Below are 27,401 nucleotides of genomic sequence, written 5' to 3' on the forward strand. Positions count from 1 at the left end.
ACACTCAATCTCTGTCTCTCAGCCACCACTCTAAAACTTGACATTTGGAGACTATGGATTTAATAAGCCTTGATACCAAAGCTCCGATATAGCAACCATATCCAAGGTTATAGCAATCCATGAAACCGAAGCTTAACAAGATTCCCACAAACTACAGCTCCTAAGATATGAAATCTTTATCCTGCTTGAAATATTGTATATGGGATTAGTGGATTTCACAAATGAGTGAGGTCATGGAAAACCAAAAGAGAGAAATGAAGATAGAAGGAGTGAATGGGCACTGAGATATTGCCGAAGTGTGCAGGACCTTCCTAAGTTTTGTTGATCGTATCTAAAAATCTAACATGATCCATCTCTTGATAACTTGTATGGCCCTCAGCCTCTCTGAACATGGTGAAACATATAACTAATTTTCTCTTATTTCAGTAACTACAACAGTTGTCAAATAGACTTGGCACTCCAAGGCAATGAACCAAATATATAGCCTCTGCAGTAGATAATGTAACAAACTTCACAAAATGTCCATCATATTTTGGATAAACATATATTGTGATAGTTGCAACTTGTTTTTGAGAAACCAAGATTTAGATATACCTTGACATTTAACGAGTAACATTAAAATATTCAAGAATATACATGAACAATTTAAGATATTACATGTCGGAAAGGAAATTAAACTAAAAAAATTATAACATACAAATATATACATATGAAAATTATCTCAATAAAACCATCTTAGAAATGTTCTGCACATGTTAATATATTTGCATATAAACATGTATCGTGCAAATCGATAGATATGACTGTATAAGCCTACATAAAATGGTCTACGGAACATAGCCTAGACTTCCTAAGCCTTTTTTTGACAGCCCAAGAGCTAGCCAAGGCACCTGGGCACAGATGACAACAATGTCAACTTCAATGGCTACCATTACATTAATCCATTTTCGATACTGCAGATTACAGAAGGCAATGATCACTGCTAGAAAACTAATGTTTAAATAATTAGTACATGGTATGTAGAAGTTTTCATTTGAAAGTCCATTGCAGTGTAACTACTATACCTATTTAAATATACCTTAGACATAACAGTGACGAATCCAATTCATATGTAAATTGTCGAGTAATTTCTTGCTATACAAGTATTTGGAACCTTTCCATATACATGTGCTGTTTGGTATAGAGAAAACAAATCCTATAAGCAATCGAATGAAAGATAAATTAAAGTTTACCTTATGCCTATTTCCTGTTCATATTATGGTATGGACTGACCTCATCATGATTTATTATTTGCATATATGGCCATCTTGAGATGTCCTTGACCCCTTACTATTAGCAACTTATATTATACTATATTATATTATACACACACACACATGTATGTTGATTTAATCATGAAGACAATTTTTTCCCAAGGTCTTAAGACTCATGGTATATCACCCATACCATCAGAATAAAGTAGAGATAAACTCTACACTGAAGCAATTAAGATGAACTTCAAAAAACAAAGTTTTGATTAAGAAGACAAGTATAAATACAGAAGTCTAGTTTTAGCCATAAAAATAGAAGTGCCAAAGTATGGTTGAAGTAGGTAGAACATAATTTCACAGAAACAAGAAAGGTTATACATATCTTGAGTTATTCAACAACATCAGATATGATATTGCTCTTAGATTTCTTTTTTATCCTCTTGAGATGGGGAGAGAGATCAGAACTGAAAGCAATTACCTCTAAATTTTAAGACACTACTGTCACATTCTATGGATCAGGATCTTGGGTCTTTAAGAGGAAAATTAACATACGGAATAAAGCAAGACGAAAGTTCCACTAGGCAAATAACAGTGACAAAACAAAAGGATATGATTCATACGTAAAATTTTAGGTGACAACACTTAAAAATAAATGAGAGAATTGGATGTGATCAAAAGAAAATATAAACTAATGCATCAGTATGGCAAAGTGAATTAGTTTACATTAGAGGTTCCAAGAAAGATGAAGACCAAAAAGCAAAAGAAAAGGTGTAAAGCACTTTGGTTATCTAATGACAATGCCCATGATAAAGTTCAATTAGGGGGTTGGAGGGATATCTGTGTCATGAAACCAAAAAAATTGGGAACAAGAAAAAACAAATCTGGGGTTTCCGAATATGAACCCAAAGCCAAATCCAGCCAGACCCCCTGCCACAACAAAGGCTCCTTAATAAAATAACTGTAGTAGCAGTAAGAAGCTGCAGCTCCATGAGATGCACACTCAACTATAAGCTCCTGAACAGGGTTTGCCGTGCCGACCTATACCGCTCGGTGCGGCCAGTAAGCACTGGTCCGATAGGATACCGGTATACAGACCGCCCTCTACCGAGTGGTATCATCACACAACCCCTTATCGAGTGATACATGGGTCTGTATTGAGCGGTAACGATCAAAATCCGACCGTTACCGATCAAAGGCTGAGATTGCCCTATTTCAAGGCTTAGGAAAAGGTTTTTAAACCATTTCCAACCCCTTCTTTCAACTCATTTCACTCTCGCAATCTCTTCAACTCTCTCAAACTCTTTTTACTCATATCTTTCTCTCTCATTCTCACTTTTTCACTCTCCTAAACTCAACAAAGTTACGATTTATGGATTAGATCAAATTTAGGAGGCTAAATTAGGAGGCAAAAATACTCTAATCAAGAGGTATGTATTCTCTTTCTAGATTTTTAGATTTAAAGGATGATCCAGAACGTACCACAAAGCTATTTCTTTCCTAATTTATATTATTTTTGCTAAAATTATACTAAATTTATATTTATTTCAAGCTTTAAAAACCTAATCTTACTTTTTTTTTTCTTTCTATTTTTCAAGTTTTTTTGGAGCTACTTTTGATAATTTTGGGTGTACCATCGGTATGCCCTTACGTACCATCGGTACACCTCAGTACGTATCATACCGATGCCTGGTCGATATATCAATACGGACCGAAATTGCAAACATGGCTCCTGAATGAATTTCATCATTTGAAGAAAGTTATCCGTAACTGTCTTCACTTAGAACATAGAAAAGCAGAAGGAAAACCTACTTCCATGCTGCTAATATACTAACATGTTAACATAAATCATTCTTCTTAGTTTTATTGGCACATGAAGGAAGCCAAACCACCTTCCCATCAACCAATTTTCAGCTTTATGAATCTCCTATTTAATAATTCTTATCTAGGTATCTCAATGGAAACCATTTCACTAATGTAAGACAAGGCTAATTAGACAATAAAAGCATATATGAGCTGAGTACCTGAAGAAACAGCGCACAGCTTCATGTAATTTTTGCTCCTTCAGAACTCCTTGTAGTTCACTTTGTGCACGGACAAGAAGACAAAATCCTAGAAGATGAAGATGTGCACACCATTCGCCATCTGTAGTTTGAGCACTTATTGATACCTTTTTACTTCTTGAATAACCATCAACAATAATAAATAGGCTCTAGAGGAAGGTAAGCAAAGGAAAGGAGAGATTAGTAAATGAAGAACTTCATAACAGATAACTAATTAGAAAACATATAACTGCAGTTTAAATTAGTAACAGATAAGCAAGGAAATACCTCAGCAGCCTCATATTGTCCATGATGGAGAAGAAGTGATGCTAGCTCAATTGTGGGGCTGGGGGACAAATTAGACTCCGCAACGGTGAGGCTGCATGCAATTAAACTACAGTACTTCTGCACCAAATGATTTAATTTGCTTGGGTTAGGTAAAGATGTTGAGCAAAGAAACTCCAAGCCTTCAAATGCGGTGGGGAACTCAAACAGACAAGCCAATGTAAAATCAGATGAGCCCAACTTTCCATCCCAAGAATTTATACCGGTTCTGTTGCCTATGCCAATGACATAAAGTGATAGTTATTGTGAAGTAATCATACAAAATTAAATCAAAAACAAAATCATTAACACTATAGACTTAGAAAATAAATAGCACAGAAGCATATTTAGGGATGCTTACAAAGCCAGATGGTAACAAATTAGAACTTTAGAAGCAGAACATATGATGTCACTATCTTCAGCAAGTACAACAGTTTGAGGAACATCTTATCAAAAATTACCCTTTCCCGGCATTCCAATTGTTCTTCAACCAACAAATAGCATGCAATATGCAGGAATACCTTACTGGATGTGCCCTCTCATGCCGGTTGGTATCCAGCAATAATATAAATTTTATAATAATTGTACCATATTGTATCTCTATCATTCCACTGACAAACATGAAACACAGAGCCTCAGTTCAGCATTAATAAAATGAACCTAAAACCTCATTCAAACTTGCTTGTTCATTGTTTGGATCTGGCCATTTTACGGACTGATTCCGTAATTCCTAATTAAAGATGTGTCTGGGGCTCTTTTAACTAGCAATGTGAAAGTGAACAGGTCAAACAGAGAAACCAAACCAACAAATTGAGTATGGCATTTTCTAGGTTAAACTCAATATATTGATTCAGCTCAATTGGAAAAACTAAACTCAAATATTGTCGGTTTCATTTTATTTGGCATGTCCAAGACCTGTGAGAATCAAACCTAACTTTAAGCCTGTAATGTTATAGATCTTGACAGTAACCATACCAACTTTGACCATTGCATGTTTTACTATAAAAACATTACTGTACAGATCTCAAGGCTCCAAATTACACCTGGACTGGTATGTACCAGATGGTATTTACTGGTCAGGACGTGAAATGTGGACTGCCCATTTTCAGGCGATCCGGTCCAGTTCATGGCAACCCATCTTGACAGTAACCATACTGACTTTGACCATTGCATGTTTTAGTTTAAAAACATTACTGTACATATCTCAAGGTTCCAAATTACAACCTGGACTGGTATGTACCAGATGGTATTTACTGGTCGGAGTGTGAACTGAGACATGGACTGCCCCTTTTCAGGTGATCCGGTCTGGTTCATGGCAACCCCTCTCTCCCCACTGACACGACACCTGCCACCACTAGCCTGCCCCTCTTCTTCTCCGGCTCCCCCTTTTTGGCATCATGTTACACACCGACATACTGAGTGTTAGAATGTCAATACATACTGGACCTATATCAGTTTGACCAGGACCGATATGGGTCCAGCGTCCCAGATTTAGAACCATGACATCTCACACATATCCCTACAAAAAAAAAGTTTAGTATACTATAACTTGACCAGCAAATTAGCCAATTCCATATTCCCATTTTCCTAAAACAAATTCCCATCTCCCTCAAGCCAATGCCACTGACATCCCAGCAGTCCCCATCTTATCATAGTTGACCTTGTAATCATTGTCATCAATGTTGTCGTTGTCCAAATCCTCATTGTCAAAGCCCCATGAGGCGTATCCCATGCTATTGAGAACTACTTTGCGACTGCATGCCCTCTTTTCATCAGTGTCAGAGATTGGTCATCCTCCACAAAGTGCTGACAAAAAAAACATGGTACACTTTCCTCTCCTTGTACTCTACCTTGCCGAATATTGCTTTTCTTCTAAATAAAGTTGTTGAGACGTTCAGTTGTTCTGTGAGGTCAAATTTATTAAAAATCCAAATGAATAGGTTATGTTCCGTTCAGTGTGGTCCGGATATAATGATAACAAAACCAATCATGTTTAACTCAGTTTTGGTTGACTAGTCCAATTGAACCAAACTAAAACTGAACCAGTGTGCCTCTACTTTCATCATTGAAATCTAATTGTCATGAACGGAGCCCAAAATATTTGGATCTTATCTGCATCCATCGATCCAATGGGGATAGCCACATGGTTGGTGGCAACAATGTCTTGCGGGAATAGCACATCTCAATCCCACATCACCTACATGATATCCTGGTAATCCATGAACTCGTGTGATATGTGTATTGGCCCAACCTTATTCATTCAAGTGGGGAAGAATGATACTCACTCTCAGTATTTTATTAGGTAATGGGCTAAGATTAAAGATAATATATGTCTAAATGAGTTACTATTCACTCCAAAGGGCACACTACTTTCAAGGGGCTTGACCCACATGGTTTTCGTGATACACTAAAGCACCAAACAGAAAACATACTAACTCATTGTTAAATTGCTACTAGCCTTGATAGTGCTCTAAGTAAAAGGAGGTGAAGTGGCAGATTCGTATAGACAAAGTCAGAGAGGGAGGATCTGGCACAAAGATGGCCCTTTGTCTCTTGTGATTCTTTGTGATGGCACTTGTAAGGTTCCAAAAGGAGAGGATGCCACTGAACGTGAGAACAGGAGACAATATAGTCATCTTGGTATCTGCTCATTTTCCTTTTTTCTTGCCAACTCTCCTTTCTTTTTCATTTTTTATGACAATCTGGCACCAACATGTGAGCATATTCCCTTTTGGTGCCAGAGAGACCCGTTAAGCATCTGGAACATACTGCCAAGGATTGTTGTACCATCCGAAACGGTATGGTTTTGGCGATACAAACCAATCCAGGCATGAACTGATATGCGGACTACCTCGTTTCAGGTGGTCTGTATTAAAATAATAAAAAAATCAAAAAGTGGTGGGCCCCAATCCATTTCAGCGTTAATAAAAAAATATTAGGGCTCTTCTCCCGTACAAAGCCTTGGCACTGCCTGTTCGCCGCTGCGATGCTGTAGCTGCAGCGGCGCTACCTCTTCAACGCTTCACCGCTGCAGCGATGCTACCTATTCGTTGATTTGCCACTGCAATGCTGCAGTGGTGCTGCCTCTTCATTGCTTTGCGGCTGCCATGCTGCAGCGGCATTACCTCTTCGCCACTGCAATGCTGCAGTGGCGCTGCCTTGCCGCTTCACAGTTGCAATGCTGCAGCGGCACCGACTCTTCGCCACTGTGATGCTACTGCTTCCCTTCGACGCTGCCGCTGATGTCTCTACTTCCCAGGTATCGCTGCACTTCTTCTCCTCCTTTTCTTTCTTCTCCTTCCTCTTCTGTTCCTCCACCGGACCTTCCTCTTCAACCTCTTTTTCTTCCTCGTCAAAACATCGGTATGCATAGACATACCAAGTGTTGGTACATTGGTACAGAGTGGCACAGCCAGTTTGTCACGGCCTTAGCTGGAATTGCCCAAGGCGTGAGGCACCCTTGCGGCCAAGACGCGAACTTAGCTTGCGTTGCCTAAGTCGCGCTTCACCCTTGCGATATTGCTCCGCAAAGATCGACCCACTTGCAACCTCTCGCAGGTCCCGAAGGACCTGTAAAAGAGAAAGTTGATTAGTTCGAAAGAACGAGCGACGGACAAGTCCCGACGTCTCGCGAAAAGAGGGGAAGCTTTACGAGCAATTCAGCGAGCACCTTGCGTGCACAAGAAAAAAGAGGGAGAGGGGGAAAACAAGGGCTTTAGAAGGTTAAACGAACAACTGCAAGCCCACAAACAGTTGCTCACCGAGTCCCGGGCGCGACAACAAGTTCCCGTCAAGGCAACGTGCGAACTTGCGAATGAATGTTCAACGCCCGGTACTATACCGAAGCCCCATCCAGCCCTGTGCCACCCGGGGGTTCAAAGGGGCTGAGATGGCTGACGTTTTGGTGAGCGAAGGCAGATTCCAGAAATCAGCCCGCGACACACGAAAACGGAGTTGTTTTGGGCTGTTTTGGGGCTGTTTTGCTCGGTTCGATGAGCGGTCGCTTTGTAACGCTGCAGCTTGTTCGAACTTACATTTTTACAAGCAAAATGACTTAAAACCAAGGCAAAACAGGTTGCCAAGTAACTGTACATGTAGATGAGAGAGACGAACGGTTCGTTGAACGGAGTTGTTGCGGGTGCGCGACGACCGTTCGTGACATTCTCCCCCACCTAACCTGTCGCCCTCGTCGACGCTTGTTGGTAATTGTTGATGATATCTTCTTCATGTCGCAGGGCGTCTTCAGGCTCCCAACTGGCTTCAGTTCGGGGAAGCTTTCGCCACTTCACCAAGTACTCTGTTTGCTCAGCTCCGTTGGGTAGCTTTATCTTGCGGTCCGCCAGAATGGTTTCAACTCGCTTTTCGTAGGAGGCTGTGATGGGAGGTAGCCGAGTTGGAACCAATGATTGAAAGAGGCGCTCGGGCGCTCGCCTAGGCGCTCGGGCGAGGCGAGGCGAGGCGAGGCCCGAGCGCCTCGCTAATGTCCCAGGCGGCGCGCTTCAAACAGGCGCTGGGCGCTTCGGGCGAGCGCCTGGGTAAACCAAGTGACCGAACCAGGATTTTAGGTCTGGTTCGGTCCTGGTTCGGTTGTTAGTTGGTTCAATCAAACCAACTCTACCGATATAACCCTTACCTAACCCTAACCCGTTGCCGCTCCCGATCTCGCTGCTCGTCGCTCCTGCTCCCGCTCCCGCTGCTCGTCGCTGTCGCTGCTCGCGCCTCCCGCGAGCCTTCCCTCTGCTCGCGACTCCCACTGCTTGCGCCTCCCGCGAGCCCTCCCGCTGCTCGCGACTCCCACGAGCCCTCCCGCTGCTCGCACCTCCCGCGAGCCTTCCCTCTGCTCGCGACTCCCGCGAGCCCTCCCGCTGCTCGCGCCTCCCGCTCCCTTTCTCTTTCTCGCTGCCGCCGCTCGCCACTGCTTCCCACCGCTCTTAGATTTTCTTAATTTAATAGCATATTTTTATTTAAAATTTTAAATAATTATATTTATTAATTATATTATATATTTTTATATTTTAACGCCTCGCTTCGCTCGGGTGAGCGCCTAGCGCCTCGGGCGTTTTTGGACCTTGGCGCCTAGCGCTTTTTAAATCACTGGTTGGAACACTTCGGGAAGCATCTTGCGGATCCGAGTGATAGGCTTTTAGGTTACTGGCGTGAAGAACGTTGTGAATTTTGAACCACGCCAGCAGCTGCAACTTGTAAGAGACGTTGCCTACCCTGCTGATAATTGGGAAGGGCCCTTCATACTTGCACATCAATCCTTTGTGGACTTTGTTCCTAAAGAATTGGAGTGATGCTGGTTGGAGCTTTACCAACACCAAATCGCCAACTTTGAACTCTTGCGGTCGCCTTCCCAAGTCTGCCCACTTCTTCATCCTTTTTGCCGCCTTCTCCAAGTAAGCCCGCGCAATATCTGCATTTCGATGCCACTCCTTTGCGAAATGGTAGGCTGACGGACTACTCCCAGTATACCCAATGGCCATGGCGTGCGGAGTCGACGGTTGTTGTCCGGTAATGATCTCGAAGGGGCTCTTGTTGGATGCAGAGCTCCGCTGCAAGTTGTAGGAGAATTGGGCAATGTCCAACAGCTTCACCCAATCTCGTTGGTTGGCACTCACGTAGTATTGAAGATATTGCTCCAAGAGCGAGTTTATCCTTTCAGTATGGCCATCCGTCTAGGGGTGGAGGCTTGTAGAGAAGTATAACTTTGACCCCCAACAATTTGAATAGCTCGGTCTAGAATCGTCCCAGGAACCGAGTGTCTCGATCACTAATGATATTGTGCGGGACTCCTCAATACTTCACCACATCCTTCATCATCAGCTTGGTCGCCTCCTCTGCTGAACAGTGTAGGGGAGCAGCAATGAAAGTTGCATACTTTGAAAACCGATCGACCACCACGAGTATCGATCCGAGTCTCCCTACAAGTGGCAAGCTTGATATGAAGTCCAAGGAAATGCTCTCCCACGGCCTTTCTGGTACGGGCAACGGCTCCAAAAGTCCCACCGGCTTCCGCTGCTCCACCTTGTCTTGTTGGCAAGTAAGGCATGTTCGAACATATTCCTCCACATCAGTCCTCATCTTCGGCCAGTAGAAGGCCCTCTCCACGAGAGCCAACGTTCTGTGAATGCCTGGGTGTCCAGCCCAAAGGGAATCGTGACACTCTTTTAAGAGTTCACGCCTCAAATTGTCTACTCGGGGAACATAAACCCTATTCCCTTTTGTGTAAACGAGTCCCTCCTGGACCCAAAATCGTCGTGCCTTGCCTTCTTTGATGAGCTGCATCAGGATAACTGCCTGGGGGTCACTATACAGTCCATCCCTGATCCTGGAAAGGAAGTTGGAGTGCAACTGACTTGCTTGGCCTCCGCCCTCCAATTGTGCGGCATTCACACGCTCCACTTTCCGACTCAATGCATCGGCCACGACATTTGCCTTCCCAGGCTTATACTCCATTGCCATATCAAATTCAGCCAGGAAGTCCTGCCAACGCGCCTGCTTTGGGGAGAGCTTCTTCTGAGTTTGGAAATAGCTCAAAGCGATGTTGTCCGTCCTCAGCACAAATCGCGATCCAAGGAGATAGTGTCGCCAAACTCGTAGACAATGGATCACCGCTGTCATCTCCTTCTCATGCACTGGATACCGCCGCTCGGTCTCGTTGAGTTTGCGGCTCTCGTAGGCCACCGGATGACCCTCCTGTATGAGTACTCCCCCAATAGCGAAGTCCGAAGCATCTGTATGGACTTCAAAAGACTCCCCATAGTCTGGCAATTTGAGCACTGGTTCTTCCATAACAGCAGCCTTCAGATCTTGGAATGTTATTTCACATTTGTCAGACCACTTCCAAGGCTGCTCTTTCTTCAGCAACTCCGTCAGTGGTGCACACTTCGAATATCCCGCTATGAAGCGTCGATAATAGTTGACGAAACCAAGGAAGGATCTCAACTCTGGCACCTTCTTTGGAGTTCGCCATTCCGCAACCGCTTGCACCTTCGACTTATCCATCCGAATGGAGCCATCACCGATTCGATGTCCCAAGAATAAGATCTCAATTTGAGCAAAGTAGCATTTCTCCCTTTTCATTAACAAAGTGTTCTCCCTGAGAACCTTGAAAATTGTCCGAAGGTGTTTGACGTGCTCCTCGAGCGTTTGACTGTAGACAATGATATCGTCCAAGTAGACGACCACGAACTTATCCAAATACTCCTTGAATAGCTGATTCATGAGAGTGCAGAACGTGGCCGGAGCGTTAGTTAAGCCGAAAGGCATCACCAAGAACTCAAACGCTCCATACCTGGTCACACAGGTAGTCTTCGCTTCGTCGCCTTCAGCAATGCGCACCTGCCAATACCCCGACCGAAGGTCGAGTTTTGAGAAATACTTGGCTTTGCCCAATTGGTCGAATAAGTCCGCAATGAGCGGGATGGGATACTTGTTCTTCACTGTCACTTTGTTGAGGGCTCGGTAGTCGACGCATAATCGGAGGCTCCCATCTTGTTTCTTCTGGAAGAGAACTGGAGCTCCGAAAGGTGCTTTAGAGCTACGGATGAGACCACCGCTTAGTAGTTCACCTAACTACTTCCTGAGTTCTGCCAACTCTGGCGGGGGCATGCAGTAGGGTGGTCTCGCTGGAGGCTTCACTCCTGGCTCCAGCTCGATGTTGTGATCCATGCCCTTGCGTGGTGGAAGAGTCTTCGGCAACTCGGGTGGCATAACGTCATTGAACTCTTTCAGGACATTCGCCACCACAGTAGGTTCTTGAATGGCCTTCTTGTCAAGTGGCTCTAGCTTCATCACAACCACGAAGGTTAATTCACCTTTTCGCACCCCTTTCTTTAGTTGCAACACCAATATATGTTGCGGTTCCTTGGTTCCTCTCCGAGAGACAGGAACCATGTAGGGATCGTCGCCTCTCATTACACATAGGGAGTTCAAGAACGACATTGGCACCAACTTCGCCGCGTGCATAAACTTCATTCCAAGAATCACTTGGAAGTCATCCAATGGCACTGCCATCATGTTGGTGTTCCCGCTCCATGTCCCGATTTTGATGGGGACTCCCTTCGCCAGCCCGGAGATTCGCTTGGCCTCCGAGTTCACCGCCTTCATTTGACTTGGGCTCTTCTCCAAGATCAACCCAAGACGCTTTGCTTCTCGATCGGCTATAAAGTTGTGGGTAGCGCCCATGTCCACCATTGCACGAGTTGTTTGGCCATTGAGCTTGATGTCAACATACATTAGCTCGCCACTTCCTGCTTTTTGTTGCCTTGTCTTCGGGTTCTCCCCCACTTGACCCCGCATGGCGTTCAACAAACGCATAGCTCCCATCCGGGGTCCTTGCGACTCCTCATCGTCGCTGTTGGCTTCAGAACTACTCGAACTAAGGGCGACAGCCTTGCCCTTGTCCGATTTGGGAGGGTGGATAGAAGCTATTAGCGCATTGAGTGCCTGTTTTTGTGGGCACTCCCTCACCATGTGTGGCCCTCCACACAAGAAGCATCCGCCAGGTTTCGGGGCCTTGCCTTTCGGGCTTGGCCCTTTGTGGGAACTCTTCTTCTTTTGTTCGCCCCCGAGCTCCTTCCCTCGAGAATGTTTTGGAGGGCGATTGCTTGAAGATTATTTCCTTCTCCCTGGGTCTTCGGAGGAAACAAAGTCGGTGAGCCTTTTTGCAGCAGCAATTGCCCCGACCACATCGGTGACATTCCTTCGATTTAGTTCCTGTTGAGCCCATGGCTTCAAACCATCGAGGAAGCTAAACAACTTGTCCTTCTCGGACATGTCCTGTATGTCCAGCATTAATGCAGAAAATTGTTTCACATAGTCTCGAATGGTGGAACTCTGGCGAAGTTGTCTCAACTTCCTTCTTGCGACGAACTCTGTGTTCTCAGGTTAGGAACTGAGTTCTCAACTCCCGCTTCAAGTCTTCCCATATGTCAACCCGACACCGACCTTGTTGGATCTCCTCCCAACGGGTTCGCCACCAAAGTTTCGCATCTCCGTTCAGATACATTGTTGCTATAGAAACTTTGGTATCTTCAGAATCGGGCCCCGTAGCTCGAAAGTATTGTTCCATGTCGAACAAAAAACTCTCGAGCTCTTTGGCATCTCTGGCCCCTCCATAACCATGAGGCTCGGGTGCCCTCAATTTTTGTGGTGGTGCAACGCAGGTGTTGCTTCCTCCCGCATTTAGTGCTCTTGTGAGCATGACCACCTTTGAAGTGAGTTCCGCCACAACATCTTGTAAGTGTTGCACAGAGTCTTTGGTGTCATCAGACAGTCGGTCGACTAGGGCCTCGACCTTATCGATCCTAGACTCTGCTTCCTCTTGCGAGCTCTCTACCCCAACAAGCCTTTATTGGCCATGGTAAAGTTCCTCCACGCTCGCTTCAAGAACATCTAGGCGGGTTTCCGCCGTTGTGAGTCTCTCCTTGTGACTCTTTTTCCCCGTTGGCGCTCCAGATTGCGCCTCCTCCGCTCGCAGAGAGTAGCCAACTTCTCGCTCATCATGTTCGCTGCCGTGCTCCTCTTGAGCAGCTCCAACAGCATGAGAGCGAGTGTGCACATGCAGCCCACCTGCGGCTGCTTGGGGCAACGGTCCGGCTTGCCCCGTCTTGCTGGATTCGCCACGATGCTTCGCCATGGCGAAGTTGCGAAGTTCCTTCGCTGCTCGCTCGAAGTGCTTGCCCGCTCTGATACCACAATGTCACGGCCTTAACTGGAATTGCCTAAGGCGTGAGGCACCCTTGCGGCCAAGACGCGAACTTAGCTTGTGTTGCCTAAGTCGCGCTTCGCCCTTGCGATATTACTCCGCAAAGATCAGCCCACTTGCAACCTCTCGCAGGTCCCGAAGGACCTATAAAAGAGAAAGTTGATTAGTTCGAAAGAACGAGCGACGGACAAGTCCCGACGTCTCGCGAAAAGAGGGGAAGCTTTACAAGCAATTCAGCCAGCACCTAGCGTGCACAAGAGAAAAGAGGGAGAGGGGGAAAACAAGGGCTTTAAAAGGTTGAACGAACAACTGCAAGCCCACAAACAGCTACTCACCGAGTCCCGGGCGCGACAACAAGTTCCCGTCAAGGCAACGTGCGAACTTGCGAATGAGTGTTCAACGCCCGGTACTATACCGAAGCCCCATCCAGCCCTGTGCCGCCCGGGGGGTTCAAAGGGGCTGAGATGGCTGACGTTTTGGTGAGCGGAGGCAGATTCCAGAAATCAGCCCGCGGCACACGAAAACGGAGCTGTTTTGGGCTGTTTTGGGGCTATTTTGCTCGGTTCGGTGAGCGATCGCTTTGTAATGCTGCAACTTGTTCGAACTTACATTTTTACAAACAAAATGACTCAAAACCAAGGCAAAACAGGCTGCCAAGTAACTGTACATGTAGATGAGAGCGACGAACGGTTCGTTGAACGGAGTTGTTGCGGGTGCGCAACGACCGTTCGTGACAAGTTGGCACACCGACTCGAACTGATAAGTCAAACTTTGCATACTACCTTTGTTTAGGATGCACAAGCCCATCCACATTATGCAGACCCATACTTGTGGTAACAACCAAGAAAAATGATGCCCACCCTTGCATAAACGAGAGTCTTTTCATCACGTATTTCTTTCTCCAGTTTTCATGAGTGGCAATCCACAGAAGAATTACACAATACACCCACTTCCGAAGTGTCTGGTGCTTTTTTGGGGTAGGCCAACAGCCACCGAAGTGTTAAGATGGGAGACAAGATCATTCAGGCAATGAAGGCTTAATATTCTTATTAATTAATCACTTAAGAAGATATATCTTAAACAATTAAAAGATCAGGTTAATCTTGAATCGTTCTACTTGATAAGGATCGCCATTTTGTCCGCACATGTACAAAAGAACAAACCAGTTTGAGCATGAATCGTACGTGGACCACCCTCGTTTTAGGCGACATCCTCCGACCCATTTAACATTGAATGCTCACCATAGTATCAACTAGTATATCACCAGTACCAAGTTAGTTTTTTGTGTACCATCTGAAATGAGTTGGTCCACATACCAATCAACTGACAAACCGATACATACCACCTCATATGGTACCATTTTGAGTAGTACATCAAACATTGGCAAGAATCATCATTTCGGTTACTAGACCCATTTTGATGACCTGGTCGAACTAATACTTACCAAAAAGCTTCAGAGAGGAAGAAAAAGGAGAAGAGGAAGGGGCGATGGAGGGAAGAGGAGGACGAAGAAGAGGAAACGATGGAGGAAAAGGAATAAAACGAAGGGGAAGGAGGAAGAGAAAGGAAGAAGAGGGAGGGAGGGAGGCAGAGGAAGGAGGGGAGGTAGTGGTGGAAGAGGAGAGAGGAGAAGAGGATGAGTAAACAAGTCTCGATCATATCGACCGATATACCACCTATACCAAGCCAGTCTCGAACCGCTACAAAACCATAACGAGTCAAATTGGCCGTTGGGGCCTCTTTTAGGGATTTCGATCCCCTCTCTGCCCCCTCTTTCACTCACTTTCACCCTCGCTCTCTTTCTCATTCTTTCTCACACTCACGTATGATTAAAGTTAATAATCAATGGTGGAAATCAAGTTTTAGGGATTTCGATCCCCTCTCTGCCCCCTCTTTCACTCACTTTCCTCGCTCTCTTTCTCATTCTTTCTCACACTCTCACGTATGATTAAAGTTAATATTCAACGATGGTAATCAAGTTTGAGATTAGTGACTTAAGTTCCTAATCAAAAAGATGAATTCAATTTTGCCTCCTTATAACCTAGATTTTCTATTCATTTATGTCTTAGATACACTTTATCATTATCTAGATATAATTCATATACCAATAAATTAGGAGATAAATCCTAAAAAAGGTTTTTTTTATTCTTAATCATTTTTTGGCTATTTTTAAAAAAATTGATATGTATTGATGTACCGACACATGGTACGCCGACACCGATCAATAGTTCGGTACATAGAGGCCCACACAATGAAAGAAACACCTGACACGATATAGTGTTCCTTGATATAACCCTATGCTAATTTTTAAAAATGAACTTTCAGATAGCAAGATACCATGAATTATAGGTGTGCATCAATTAGGAAAAGCAGGTGCATGATGATTTTCTTCTTCAAAATAAGCAAGTAGGTTTCACAAAGTACACCACAAATCCAGGATACTTTTAGTTCTTTTGGTTGATTTATCAAGCAGATTTTGATAATTTAGTTGTGCATTTACATACCAAATTTCACGTCAAAGAATTACTAGATGCATGCATCTTGAGTTATAAAATCTAGTTGGGGAATCACCTAAATAATTATTGGGTGCAAAAGGAGCACAAAATTACCTATATGCAGTAAAGAAAGGCGAGAACTAAAATCCTCCATAGTTGGCCGAGTAGTTGGTGTAGTTCCCATAAAATGGATAATAAGCCACTTTGTAATTACTTCATAGATTGTTGGAATTAATCTGACCTTTATGCGAACTATGTCCGTCTGCAACAGATTTACCTGCACAAAAAAGGTTAGCAAATATCATTAAGGTAACTAATACAAAATATACTTCTGTGAGTTTCCACCATCCAAGTCATGTGAAAAACTCACTTCATTGTGCATCTCTCTATAGAATACCATCTAAAGAAGCACAACATAGCCACGTTGAACAACAGAGTCATTGTTAACCGATAAAGTGTGAGTTTTATAGCTCAAAACAATGAAGCATGTTACACGATACATGCATGATTCCTTATGATGGAAGGCAATGCACCCATGAAACTATAATGGATGTGAAAGCATAGTAGGTCTACCAAATTACCAGTATCTAATTATATAGGTTGGATACGTACGTACCAACCAATACGTACCACTCAGACCAATATAACAGCATCAATATGTATAGCTCGATACCGGTATAATACTATTCATTTTAAACCCTTATCATTATTATATCAATGGGACTGAGCAGTATAGGTAGATATATTGTCCAGTACGCTGGTACCACTCTAGTAAGTTGCCGACCAATTGACTGATATTTAAATCCTTGTCATCCATCAATGTTAAAGACTTTCCAAGTCTTCAGGAGCTTCATAGATACTGAGCTTTTGGGAATATAGAACAAATCCATTTTGCTTTGGCCTAAACTTCTACAATCTTGCCTAATATCATGCTAGAGATTAAAAATGAAGTCAACAGCCCTTTGCAGTGTTTAAGACGAGCATGATCAAAGTCAATAGCAAGCGAGTAAGCATGAACATAATAGTATATTTTCATAGTCATCATGCGGCGTATGATGATGACATAACAACAAATTTCAACTTTTGATTAATTAATTAATAAAATAATTCAGAATGAACAGTTATACCTGCCCACTGATGTTCACCAGATAGCCAAGCAGTAGCAGCAAATCAAAAGCTGCCTCAAACATCATTCTTGCAACTTGTGAAGTGGCCTGGACCAATAAGATAGAGTTGATATTGCACATGCATTTGGAATCAATTTCTTGGACACTTCTATGTGGGTTCAGATATGTCAGGAACTTCTCTATGGTGTCTAAAACTACTAGCCAATTAGTAGCTTTAGAGCACAATAAATTAAGGGACACCAATATATCAACAGCGAACTTCCTCTGGCTTCTGTGAGCTGTTTGTTTCTTCTCCCAGGCAGCATCAACTCCAATTTGTTGTATAAGAGATATCACCGAAGGACAGTATCCAGCTTCCAGTATCTTTAATAACTGAGACATAATATCTTCTGATGAGACACTAGGATTAATGAGAGATTCATAATATAATGCACTAGCAGCTGGGCCCAACTGGTGGCTTATATGACTCATGCATCTAAGCACTTCAAATAGCACTTCAGGATCAATGCCATTATCTTGCAAACTCATCCCAGAGCTTTTCATGTTATTAAATTCATCAGAAAAGCCTGAAAGACGATAGCCAAACAAAATAAGTCATAGCAGAATTTCTAACAAATCCAATAAACAGAAGCTACCAAATGCATTATAACCAACCATAAATAAGTTGTTCAATCCCTTCCAAAGAACGAAATAAAGAAACTGAGTTTTTCCTGATTAAACCAACTACATTCTGTGAAGAATCAACAAAGAACCCATATGGTGTACTGTTCTGACACCAGTGGCGTAGGAAGTGAGTGCAGAAAGACCTCCAGTAATAAACAGTTGTCGTTGAATTTGTGGCAGCCCCCTGAGGCAAAAAGGTAGGGGAGAGTAATTGATTAGAAAAAAGTATTGCAGCATGAATAACTTATCTTAGAAAAGTATTACAGCATCACCTCGCCTTCTATTATTGCAAATATCTCCTTTTTCAACCCATCCATTGTAAGAGATTGAAACTCATAATCAGATATGTATTTCTTGTGCTCCAATAAAGTGGCACGCAGAGCAGTAGATTGATAAACACCAGGTTGGAGCAATCTCCGCAAATACAAGGATGAGACCAAATAGGCAGCTTGATCCTGGAGAAAAAAAGTAAGGCTCTCAAGATTGCCGAAGAGTAAATCTCTGAAATAAATATGAAAATAGACATGAAAAAATCATGTATGAAGAAAATAAAATTAAGGTAATAATCCAAGAGAAGTACTAAAACAAGAACCATAGAGAACCAAATCAGGAGTAAGAAGCAACTCTTTATGTGAATGACCTATGAATTTACAATATGCAACCAACAAAGCAATTTCAATGTCATCATCATCATATTCAAATAGACACAAAAGAAGATTGAGAAGGTTGGGTGTATAAGATGATACAATGATTCAGAGGTTTATTTGTAAAGAGAAAAAGGTGAGAGAAATTGGCCCATTGTTCTAACTAGTTTTAAATTTCCTAGAAGAATCTGGAAGGCCAGTGTCATGTTCTCCATATCCCACTTTTGCACTACTATATGCCACTCAGTATCAAGCTCCACAAGCTTCAACATAAGATCTGGCTATCTTGACAATTACTAAGGAATATAAAATAGATGCCATTACTAAGGAAATAAAAAAAGTACATGTATTGTTACACTAGTGATAAATCTTTAATTTTAGTTACTATGTGCTAGCAATATGCATTATGCAATATTCAAATAAGAGTATTAAGTGGAGGGTGACACTTTTGTTCATTAAACAGTGATTTGAGTAATTACACAAGTCAATTTCTAAGAAATTAATGCTATAATGATAACAGCCAAGTACTAGCTTGTATGCCGCTATTATTTGCCAAAAGAAAAATTGCCAACCTCATTAGGCCATCAAGGATAAATCTAAAAAGTTACAAACTACAAAATCCCAGAATGGTTGGGCTTTCATAAGTGTTTCAAAATGAGGCAGAAAAAGACAACTTCATGCTTCCATGACAAGCAATTTCAGCACCTATAAGTACACATGGTATACAGTTGGAGATCAGTAAAATTGCATAAACTGATAAATGGGCGAGACTCAGAGCATCTAAATGTTACTTTTTAGTTAAGTGGGGTACCATCATATTATGTTAACTACATCTACATTGTATTTGATAAACATACGAGCAATAAGCGAACAAAAATCACAGTGGAAAAGAAAAAGATGAAAGATTTTTTGGGAAGTTACAACTGACTTCCTAAGAATCTAAAAATTAACTGTTTTTGGTCAACTTCCACATTGTATTAAGAAGTTCAGATAACTGTTCGAATAAATGGGCAGTCAGAAAGTCCCATTAAATCTTTAACCAGCCTAGTTGTATTTAATGCTGCAATCTATTACTCTTCCATCTAAATTTCTGTTGGCCATGAGCTTGGTGCCAACTTTAAGAGGATTGGTGTCAAGCTATCGCTTCCCATAAAAGTACAAGTAGTCTTCCATGGAACCTACTTGAATTACAAGTTCCCTTTAGCTGAATCAAATTACTGAGAAAAGGCTTAGACGACGATGATAAAAATTCAAATTAACATACAGAATTGAGCTACTCATATAAATAATGAAAGGAAAGTGCCACCAATCAAGAGTAAGTTGAACATAGAAGAATTGAATACCTTCACTGAAGAAAATATGGAATGGTCAGTCCACATCAAAGCATCTAAAGCATGTTCAGAACTTTGAAATAGCTGGTCAGCTACAAAGTCCTCTTGCAAACCATATGCAACTGTATGTTTCCTGTAGCCAAATGAGTTTCAATGAAAATGCTCAATAAAATTTTGTATGCCATGGATAAATGGTAGTACTACTAAGCATGGTTCGCCTTATCGGTCCGTACCAGTATACCAACCATCTGTCGGTATGATACGTACCAAGCTGTACCAAGTCATACCGAGCGTACTAGCACATGGTATATGGGGACAGACCGATGTACCACTTGTATCAGTCCCTTGTCAAACCAGTACTTATTGTCCATACCGAGCAGTACGCTATGGTACGACGAACCTTGCAATTAAGTTACAAATAAAAAAAAACTGAAAGAGACTAAGCAAGGATATAAAGATAGTGAGCAACAATCACCAAAAAAACATATCCCAAATAACTACCTCAGTGAGAACTGATGGTGACTGACAAGATTACACTTGTACAACCCCAGACATGATACTCTATTACAAGTCCCAAATGCCCCCTCTAAGAGAAAAGGGTTTCACAGACTAGAAGTTGTTCTATCTAATGTGGTGCCTAAGAGAGTTTTATCAATATCTTTTATGTTATTTCATTTGGTGCCTGCAGATGCTTCTTGTGGGTCCTTGTGCTCATGAATGTTGTCATTGTTGATGTTCAACAATTAGAGAAAAGTTTATAGACTTGGTCATTTTTTTCATAGTGTTATTCCAGTTCTTTAGGAATCATAAAAGAATCATGATGATGATGTCATTAGAGACTTATCATCAAAGGGTGAAGTTATGCACTCAATTTAAATACTGCATCATCCCAAAAGGCAGGGACTTCAAAGCATGCCTATGACAATAGTGAATATATGCATATCCAGACAAATTAGAAAATGAATAGGATAAACATATAGCCAGAGAAAAAACCTATATCATGACATTGCAACATTCAGCTTGTTCCATCCCATGCCAAGCAGCACAATTGACTTTTAACAAAAGCAAAATGCAAGCATAGGAGTAATTATATGAAACCATTGTTAAGACTTTTTTTGTCTAATATCCGAATGATCATTTCTTTTTGCTATTTAAGAAAAACAATTAAGAAATATGGAAATGATGAAGATACTGGTGGTTTATAATCAGCAAACTTTATAGGCAAATAAAGCATTTTTACATAACAAAATATCAAAAAAATTTCTGTCATGATGATGAAGCATCCTATTTCGAATCATTTGCTAATTGGCACCATGCCTAGGGGCCCCAATCTCACACTAGGCTTGTCTCATGAATGGACAATATATTACACCACCACCAAAAGGAAAAGATGTCAAAGACAATTTTTCACTCAGAGTCATATCCTTAATTATAATTCTTCCCCTTTTTCCACAGATGTCAAAGTACAAAAAAAGAAAATTATACAGACATTTTAATTTCTTAAAACAAGAACTAATCAAACAATCTTCCAGCCACAATTTTGTGGACTTATGAGATTTTCAGAAAAGAAAATTCTTATCCCGCAAGCCCTCTTCGCCATAAGTTCCAAACTTGTTGCTCCCTCCTCGGTATATGAGTTGGTCAAATTCATTTTATTGCATTTATAAATGCTAATTTAGCTATCCTACATGATTGGAGGAACTAGTCTCCCTCAAATAAGATGAACTCTTATTAATATAGGCAAATCCTCACAAGAGATCTTTTCCCACCATTACAAGGCGTTGACGTTAGTTAGGTTAATTTTAAAATTGATTTTTCTTAATTTTTTATAAATTTGTATATAACCCTTCAACAAAAAAGACCACCCTTTTTGACATATGCCTCACCATGAACTTCTTTGACAATGGCTCACAAGAACTCATAATACCAAAAATAAATATCAAAGTTTAACGTACCGAAGTGTATCGCACAGTACAAGCAGTATGTATCGGTCCGACAGAGGACTGGTATGAGCAGTATATCGGTACACTCCAATATACCATGTGTCGATATGCTCGATATAGTTCGATACGTACCATACCAACAGCTGGTCGATACATCAGTATGGACTGGTAATGCAAAACATGATAAATATCAAGGATTGAAATATCGTATCGTACCGGAGTTTCGACATTCGCTCGGTACGGTACGATACTGTATACCGAGCGATATATCGTTCGGTATATATATATATATATATATATACCGGGCGGTCCGTATACCGATCTGCTGACGGACCGGTACGTACCGCCCGTACCGAGCAATATTATTCGAAATTGAAGACCTTGATAAATATACAAAATAAATATAACTAATTTGCTTTATATCAAATCTAATACATAATATACATAAGAAAGATTTGTTTCGTGGAGTTCTTCTCATCATCCGCTAAATGGCATTAAGAGACAAGATTGACGTAATTGATGTAGTCAAATATCATGATATAATCCTGATTAATTTATTAGACATCTTGATTATGGAGATCCTTAGGTTCTATTAACGAAATATATACCAACAGTCCACATAGCAAAGGATGCTGTTTGGTGTGGCAAGAATGAAGCATAACAGAGGTAGAATGTTTTGTAATTTGCTTGTTATGACAGTTATGTACAAGGCTACACATAAATGGGCATTTTGAAATCGTCTGCAAGATTAAACATTGTACAGGACATGCAACAATGTACAGTACAAAGCATTCACCCCTTGCCATTCATAAGTGAAAACCTTACTTTTAGGTTTACTCTTTACTCAGTTGATTAATCATACAATGAATCAAGGATTAAAATCTCGATTTCATATCAATATCAGTTGGTGGCAAAACCAATGCAATACCTGAACAGTACAATGTAGAGAGAGTTGATAAACCAATACAAGTGAAAAGAGGACACAAAGGTGGAGGCAAAGAAAGACAGCAGCAACAGAGGAGCAGTACTCTGTGGTGAAGGAGAGCAGCAGCACGGACGTGCAGCAGAGGAGTGACAACAGTGGGTCGGAGGCTGCAGTGCATTGAAGAGATATGGAGGAGAAGCAAAAGCAGCCAAAGAAGAAGAGAAGAAGAGGAAGATATTATTTTAAAAGGAAGGTACATAATTGCTCGGTACAGCTTGGTACTGGCCAGCTTACAATGTGGTAAGTCAGCTTACCTGGTTGTAAGATCAATTCAAGATTGTACAGGACAAAATTGCCCAGTTTGCATAGCAATCAGCCATTATACCAGTAAAAGACAATTTGTACCTACCAGTATGGTCAATTTATTAAAAACAGGAACTAGCAGAGACTGTAACAACACAGAGAGTACCATGATACATCACTATTTATGCAAACAAGGAGCAATTAAGTGTCGAAAGTCATAGAGGTACTTCATACATTCAGTAAGAGTCACAATGATAAATGGAAAGTACAGAAAGGAACAGAAACAGAAGTATACTTACATATTAAAATCAGTCTGAGACAGATCATATAGCATCGACCCATCTCCTTTCAGTATCCAAAGCTTGTCGTATTCGAATTTCAAATCAATGAGCTTTCCCTGAGAAGTATGCAGCAACATCCTCATTATATTGACAATAAAAAAAAGGAATGGAATCTAAAATATTTATATCAAAAGAATAAAAGAAATATCCCTAAACACAAAATTTACAGATTAGAAGCATCTGCCCTGAATGAAATGACCAAACAAAAGTGTGAGTCATCATAATTTAAACCAACTAGAAGAAATTATTTGTGATCTTGTGCCAGTTGATAGGAGATTTGATGCTCAAAGCAAACAAAACAAAGGTAACATTAACACTGTTCTAGCAGGACTGTCAAAAGAACAGGAGGAACTGAACTTCAAATGTAAACAGTAGCAAAAGGCAACAGCAAGATCGTCCATTTAAAGCAACTTCAAGTTTTTTAGGAGCATTGGCCCATCTAAATCTTGTTTTGACACCACATGGGCGACTTACTTTACTTCAGAAGAGACATCAAACACTCATGTATGGAAGACATGCTTGTGATATCCAGAGTACTGAAATAAGTTTGTACTGTACAAGAGAACTTTCAAACAACAAGACAACAGATAAAAAACAACAAGTCTCGATAGTTACATCTATAGATGGCCAATTACATTTAAATAAGTGCCAAGAATCAACTTCAAATTTTCATAAAGGTAAAAGAAACTACCGGTATCAATCATGAAAGGAACTATGTAATACTCCCATTTTCAAACCTGGCTGTATTGCATATACAACAATTAGACAATAAAATTGTTTTTCAATTTAATCCATAATGATAGAGATCACTTCTATTGAGATTAGGGATGAAAACAGGCGACTCCACTGTCACTAGTCATAGATGCAGCATTAATAACATCCATTAAGCTGACATCAGATGCAACATTGTAGACCATAAATAGAATCAAATTGCATACAGGAAACCTTGCAAAAGGTACATATATACCTCATCTAAATGGATGCTCTGTGATGAGGGTTGTGGTGATAAAAGAAGCTTGTCTCCAGTACCAAGACCAAAATGGTACACAGCAACCATCTCAATATCTGATAACTTCACAATGCACAGGACATCAGTAATTATATGCAGTAAATTTGTTATAAACTTGCATCAAGAAGACATGAATATGAAGTGCATATTCCAACATTGTGGCAGCATATGGGCATGCCAACATAATGCTGGGCTGGATATAACACCCACACCAGCTGCATGTACCTTGTGTCAACCAAAATGCACCATACAAGATAATCTTGTCTGCAACAAGAAGTCTTATTAATTATGATGCTAAGAAACTCATATAGGAGTACATAAATGTCAAGTTGTTAATATAGTAAAAACTCCACAAAGCAAAAGAAACAAATGCTCCACAAGAAACCATAATGATACGGCAAAACAAAAGGAAACTATTTTACATCTTTCTTTAAAAACTGTTTTTCACAGTACTACATAAAGCTCAGTCAAGTATATTTAAATACCTCTAAGAGAAAGTATGTATTTTGATGTCTGTGGATTAAATCCACATGACTCAGATAAAGATCAACAAATCTCTATTACTATACAAGTATACATATCAATTTTAACAAACTGCTTTGTCAATATAAAAAGGCATAATCTGATTATTTTTGCTTCTCAGGTTCACTTAAATTTTTTTACGATGAAAGCATGCCATATTATCTATTGGCTTTGTAACGTTGCTTTATCTTTGTCATCAAAATAAAGGTAATAAATATTTTGTACTTATCCATTAGGTCTCAATAGGCATTAGCAACTTCACCGGTAAAAGAATGATCCAATTCGGTTTATTTTTCTATTTTAGAACAATAACCATATCCCTTAAATTATGAAAGGCATGAAATGTTAAATAATAAAGAATGGCAAGTTTCTTTTTGGATTTCCTATCCAATCTAATTTTCTAAATGATGTCATGCATAGCATGTGCTAAGTGCAAATACTAGTAAAAACAAAATCAAAAGAAGCCACAACACTCAACTGTTAGGAGACACAAGAAGCAAGACCATTTATTGTAAAAAAAACCATATATTTTTATCTGCATTTACATAAGGATGACAAGGACAGGTGAAAAAATGAATATATTGCTCAAGGACATACCGGAACACCATCATGCAGAATTGCCAAATAAATTAGATTTGCATCATAGTTAGCTTCGTTGACCCACAACCTGGATGGTTTAGTTCCTGAATATGACAAAATAAGGACTTGTAGTAATCATGTCTAAAGATTGACTGATCAAGTTAACTTGATAACTCAGACAAATAAAAAAGCCCTTTCTGGTAAATTAGTCAGAAAATAAGGAAAATATCTTTAGAATAAAATAAAAGAAGTGAAATAATCAACGTTATAACTTATCAAAGACAACAATGAGTCTTTCATTATTATAGTCAGACTTACCAAAGAATGCAAGGAAATAGCAGGCATAAATTATATAATAAGCATAACCAGAACCCTGACATTATTATAATATTTACCCAAGCAAGCAACAACACTCATTGAGGTCAAGACTCAAGAGTTACTGAGTGATCAAATTTTAAAAAGTAAATATAGTTTCATAAGGTAGCTAACAAGCTGAGTCAACCAGTGCTATAGTAACTGAAAGAAGTCAACAGAGATGACAAACATTGCTATTTCAAGAAGATAATAAAAAAAGTCCATAGTTCATAGAATCAACCGTGATCCAAATACAAGTATTAGGCATGGGTGAAGCCATGAATGGGAGTTAAAAAAAGACTCACATGGAGATTCGGACCAAACGAAAAATGTAAGGTTAGGGATGATAAGCAAATTTAGAGTGGCATCCAGTATGTGACATTTCACGACTTAATATGAAAGTATAATTTGATATATATTCCATCTTGAAAAATTTCAAGACAAGCATATCAGAAAATACTTTCTAATAAAAATCTGTGGTAGCAGTCAACTTCATGGACTTTAACATAAGGCATGACAATTGACATCAAGAAACTAATTCTAAACAAATTTGTATTGAAAGTCACCTTCTTGTTAGTTATGAATATACTATAAAACATCAACATAAAATAAACAAGATTCTTTTAATTACCCATCAAAACCAAAGATCCAACTTCATCTATCAGTTGGTATCACATCTTAAAGAGGAAATGATATCGAACTAAAGGCAATACAATGATAAACAACGGCACTACTAATTTTGTAATCAGCTGATTCTACCAAAAACTTTAATCAGCTTTAATATCTTCAAGATCATATTTATATTGTCCCATAGATTTTTTACAATACTTGAGAATCAGGTGCCCGGACAAAGATGATCCTTACAAATTCCATTATGCTTCAGGTATATGTTGTTATTTTAACTTTCACGTAAACATCCCTAATTAACCCTTACTCAACAAGGCATCTAATTACCAACTGCACCTGCTTATTCCTTTTTTTGGGCCCATAAAACCTTGCATAAAACTCCATGTGATGGGATCAGAAGTAAATCAATAAAGCACAACAGAATCTTGTTACCACTGGCGATCAACAATAAGCTTTTTTTCTAACTTGAACCTAATCAGTAATATCTTGTTGACCTCTATAGGCCATTAGAATTGCTAAATCAGTATTTAAATCCTTTGTTGTCTATATTAATTATTAGTAGCTACTAAATTCACTAAATCAAGATGAAATCCTCTCTCACTAAATCAATGAGATATGTGCATCTGATCAATCCTTCTTAGACTTGAATGCTACCCAAACATAGTCTTTGTTCACCTCTTCCGACATCTAGCATTCAGCCAGCACAGCAACTTGCATCATTTATCCAAATTCCAAAGTATATATATTCTCCACCTTTTGCACTCCTATATCAGATTTTTTGATTAGAGGTGTGCAAAAAATAACTAGCTGCATTTTCTAACTTCCATTCATATAGGGATAAACAAATAGTTTTATCTTACTGGTCCCTCTAGACTTTCCTTTACAACTGGAACGGAAAAGGATGCTCTAATCTGATAAACCATAACCTTGTTTCTTCAATTTCAAGAGATGGTGAACCTAGCTGAGCCGACCATGCTTCAGCCCCTTATCCACCCCTCATCCCTAAACACAAATATTTACACCTGATGACACTCCAATAAAAAAATTACTTATGGTATTAGGTCTTTCAATTTCACAGTGGAAGAATATGACCAGAATTAACCACAAAAAAATTAGAATAAGATAAAACTTGACATGTAACAGAACCATAAAATCTCAATAGAGGACATGACAACAGTCAAAAGTATATCATGAGTATCTCTAAATCAATAAA

The 27,401-nt window shown here is 40.4% G+C and overlaps 1 protein-coding gene across 3 annotated transcripts in view; it reads right to left on the bottom strand.

The window, feature by feature from the left end:
• Window positions 1-27,401, bottom strand: part of LOC103997899 (nuclear pore complex protein NUP160) — a 43,306-nt gene that overhangs the window by 7,554 nt on the left and 8,351 nt on the right. For all 3 annotated transcript variants that reach the window (XR_010479388.1, XM_065082882.1, XM_009419234.3), the window contains exons 6-15: window positions 25,226-25,311; window positions 24,065-24,169; window positions 23,056-23,153; window positions 19,598-19,718; window positions 17,883-18,065; window positions 17,602-17,794; window positions 16,948-17,513; window positions 15,935-16,097; window positions 3,578-3,849; window positions 3,272-3,459 (exon numbers count right to left, since the gene is read on the bottom strand). Coding sequence is in view for 2 of the 3 variants with exons in the window: in XM_065082882.1 (XP_064938954.1) it covers window positions 3,272-3,459; window positions 3,578-3,849; window positions 15,935-16,097; window positions 16,948-17,513; window positions 17,602-17,794; window positions 17,883-18,065; window positions 19,598-19,718; window positions 23,056-23,153; window positions 24,065-24,169; window positions 25,226-25,311 (1,975 nt within the window). In the remaining variant the exon portion in view is untranslated. The remainder of the gene's footprint in view (window positions 1-3,271; window positions 3,460-3,577; window positions 3,850-15,934; window positions 16,098-16,947; window positions 17,514-17,601; window positions 17,795-17,882; window positions 18,066-19,597; window positions 19,719-23,055; window positions 23,154-24,064; window positions 24,170-25,225; window positions 25,312-27,401) is intronic.

Source organism: Musa acuminata, chromosome BXJ1-9 (genome assembly GCF_036884655.1).
Source record: "Musa acuminata AAA Group cultivar baxijiao chromosome BXJ1-9, Cavendish_Baxijiao_AAA, whole genome shotgun sequence".
NCBI lineage: Eukaryota > Viridiplantae > Streptophyta > Magnoliopsida > Zingiberales > Musaceae > Musa > Musa acuminata.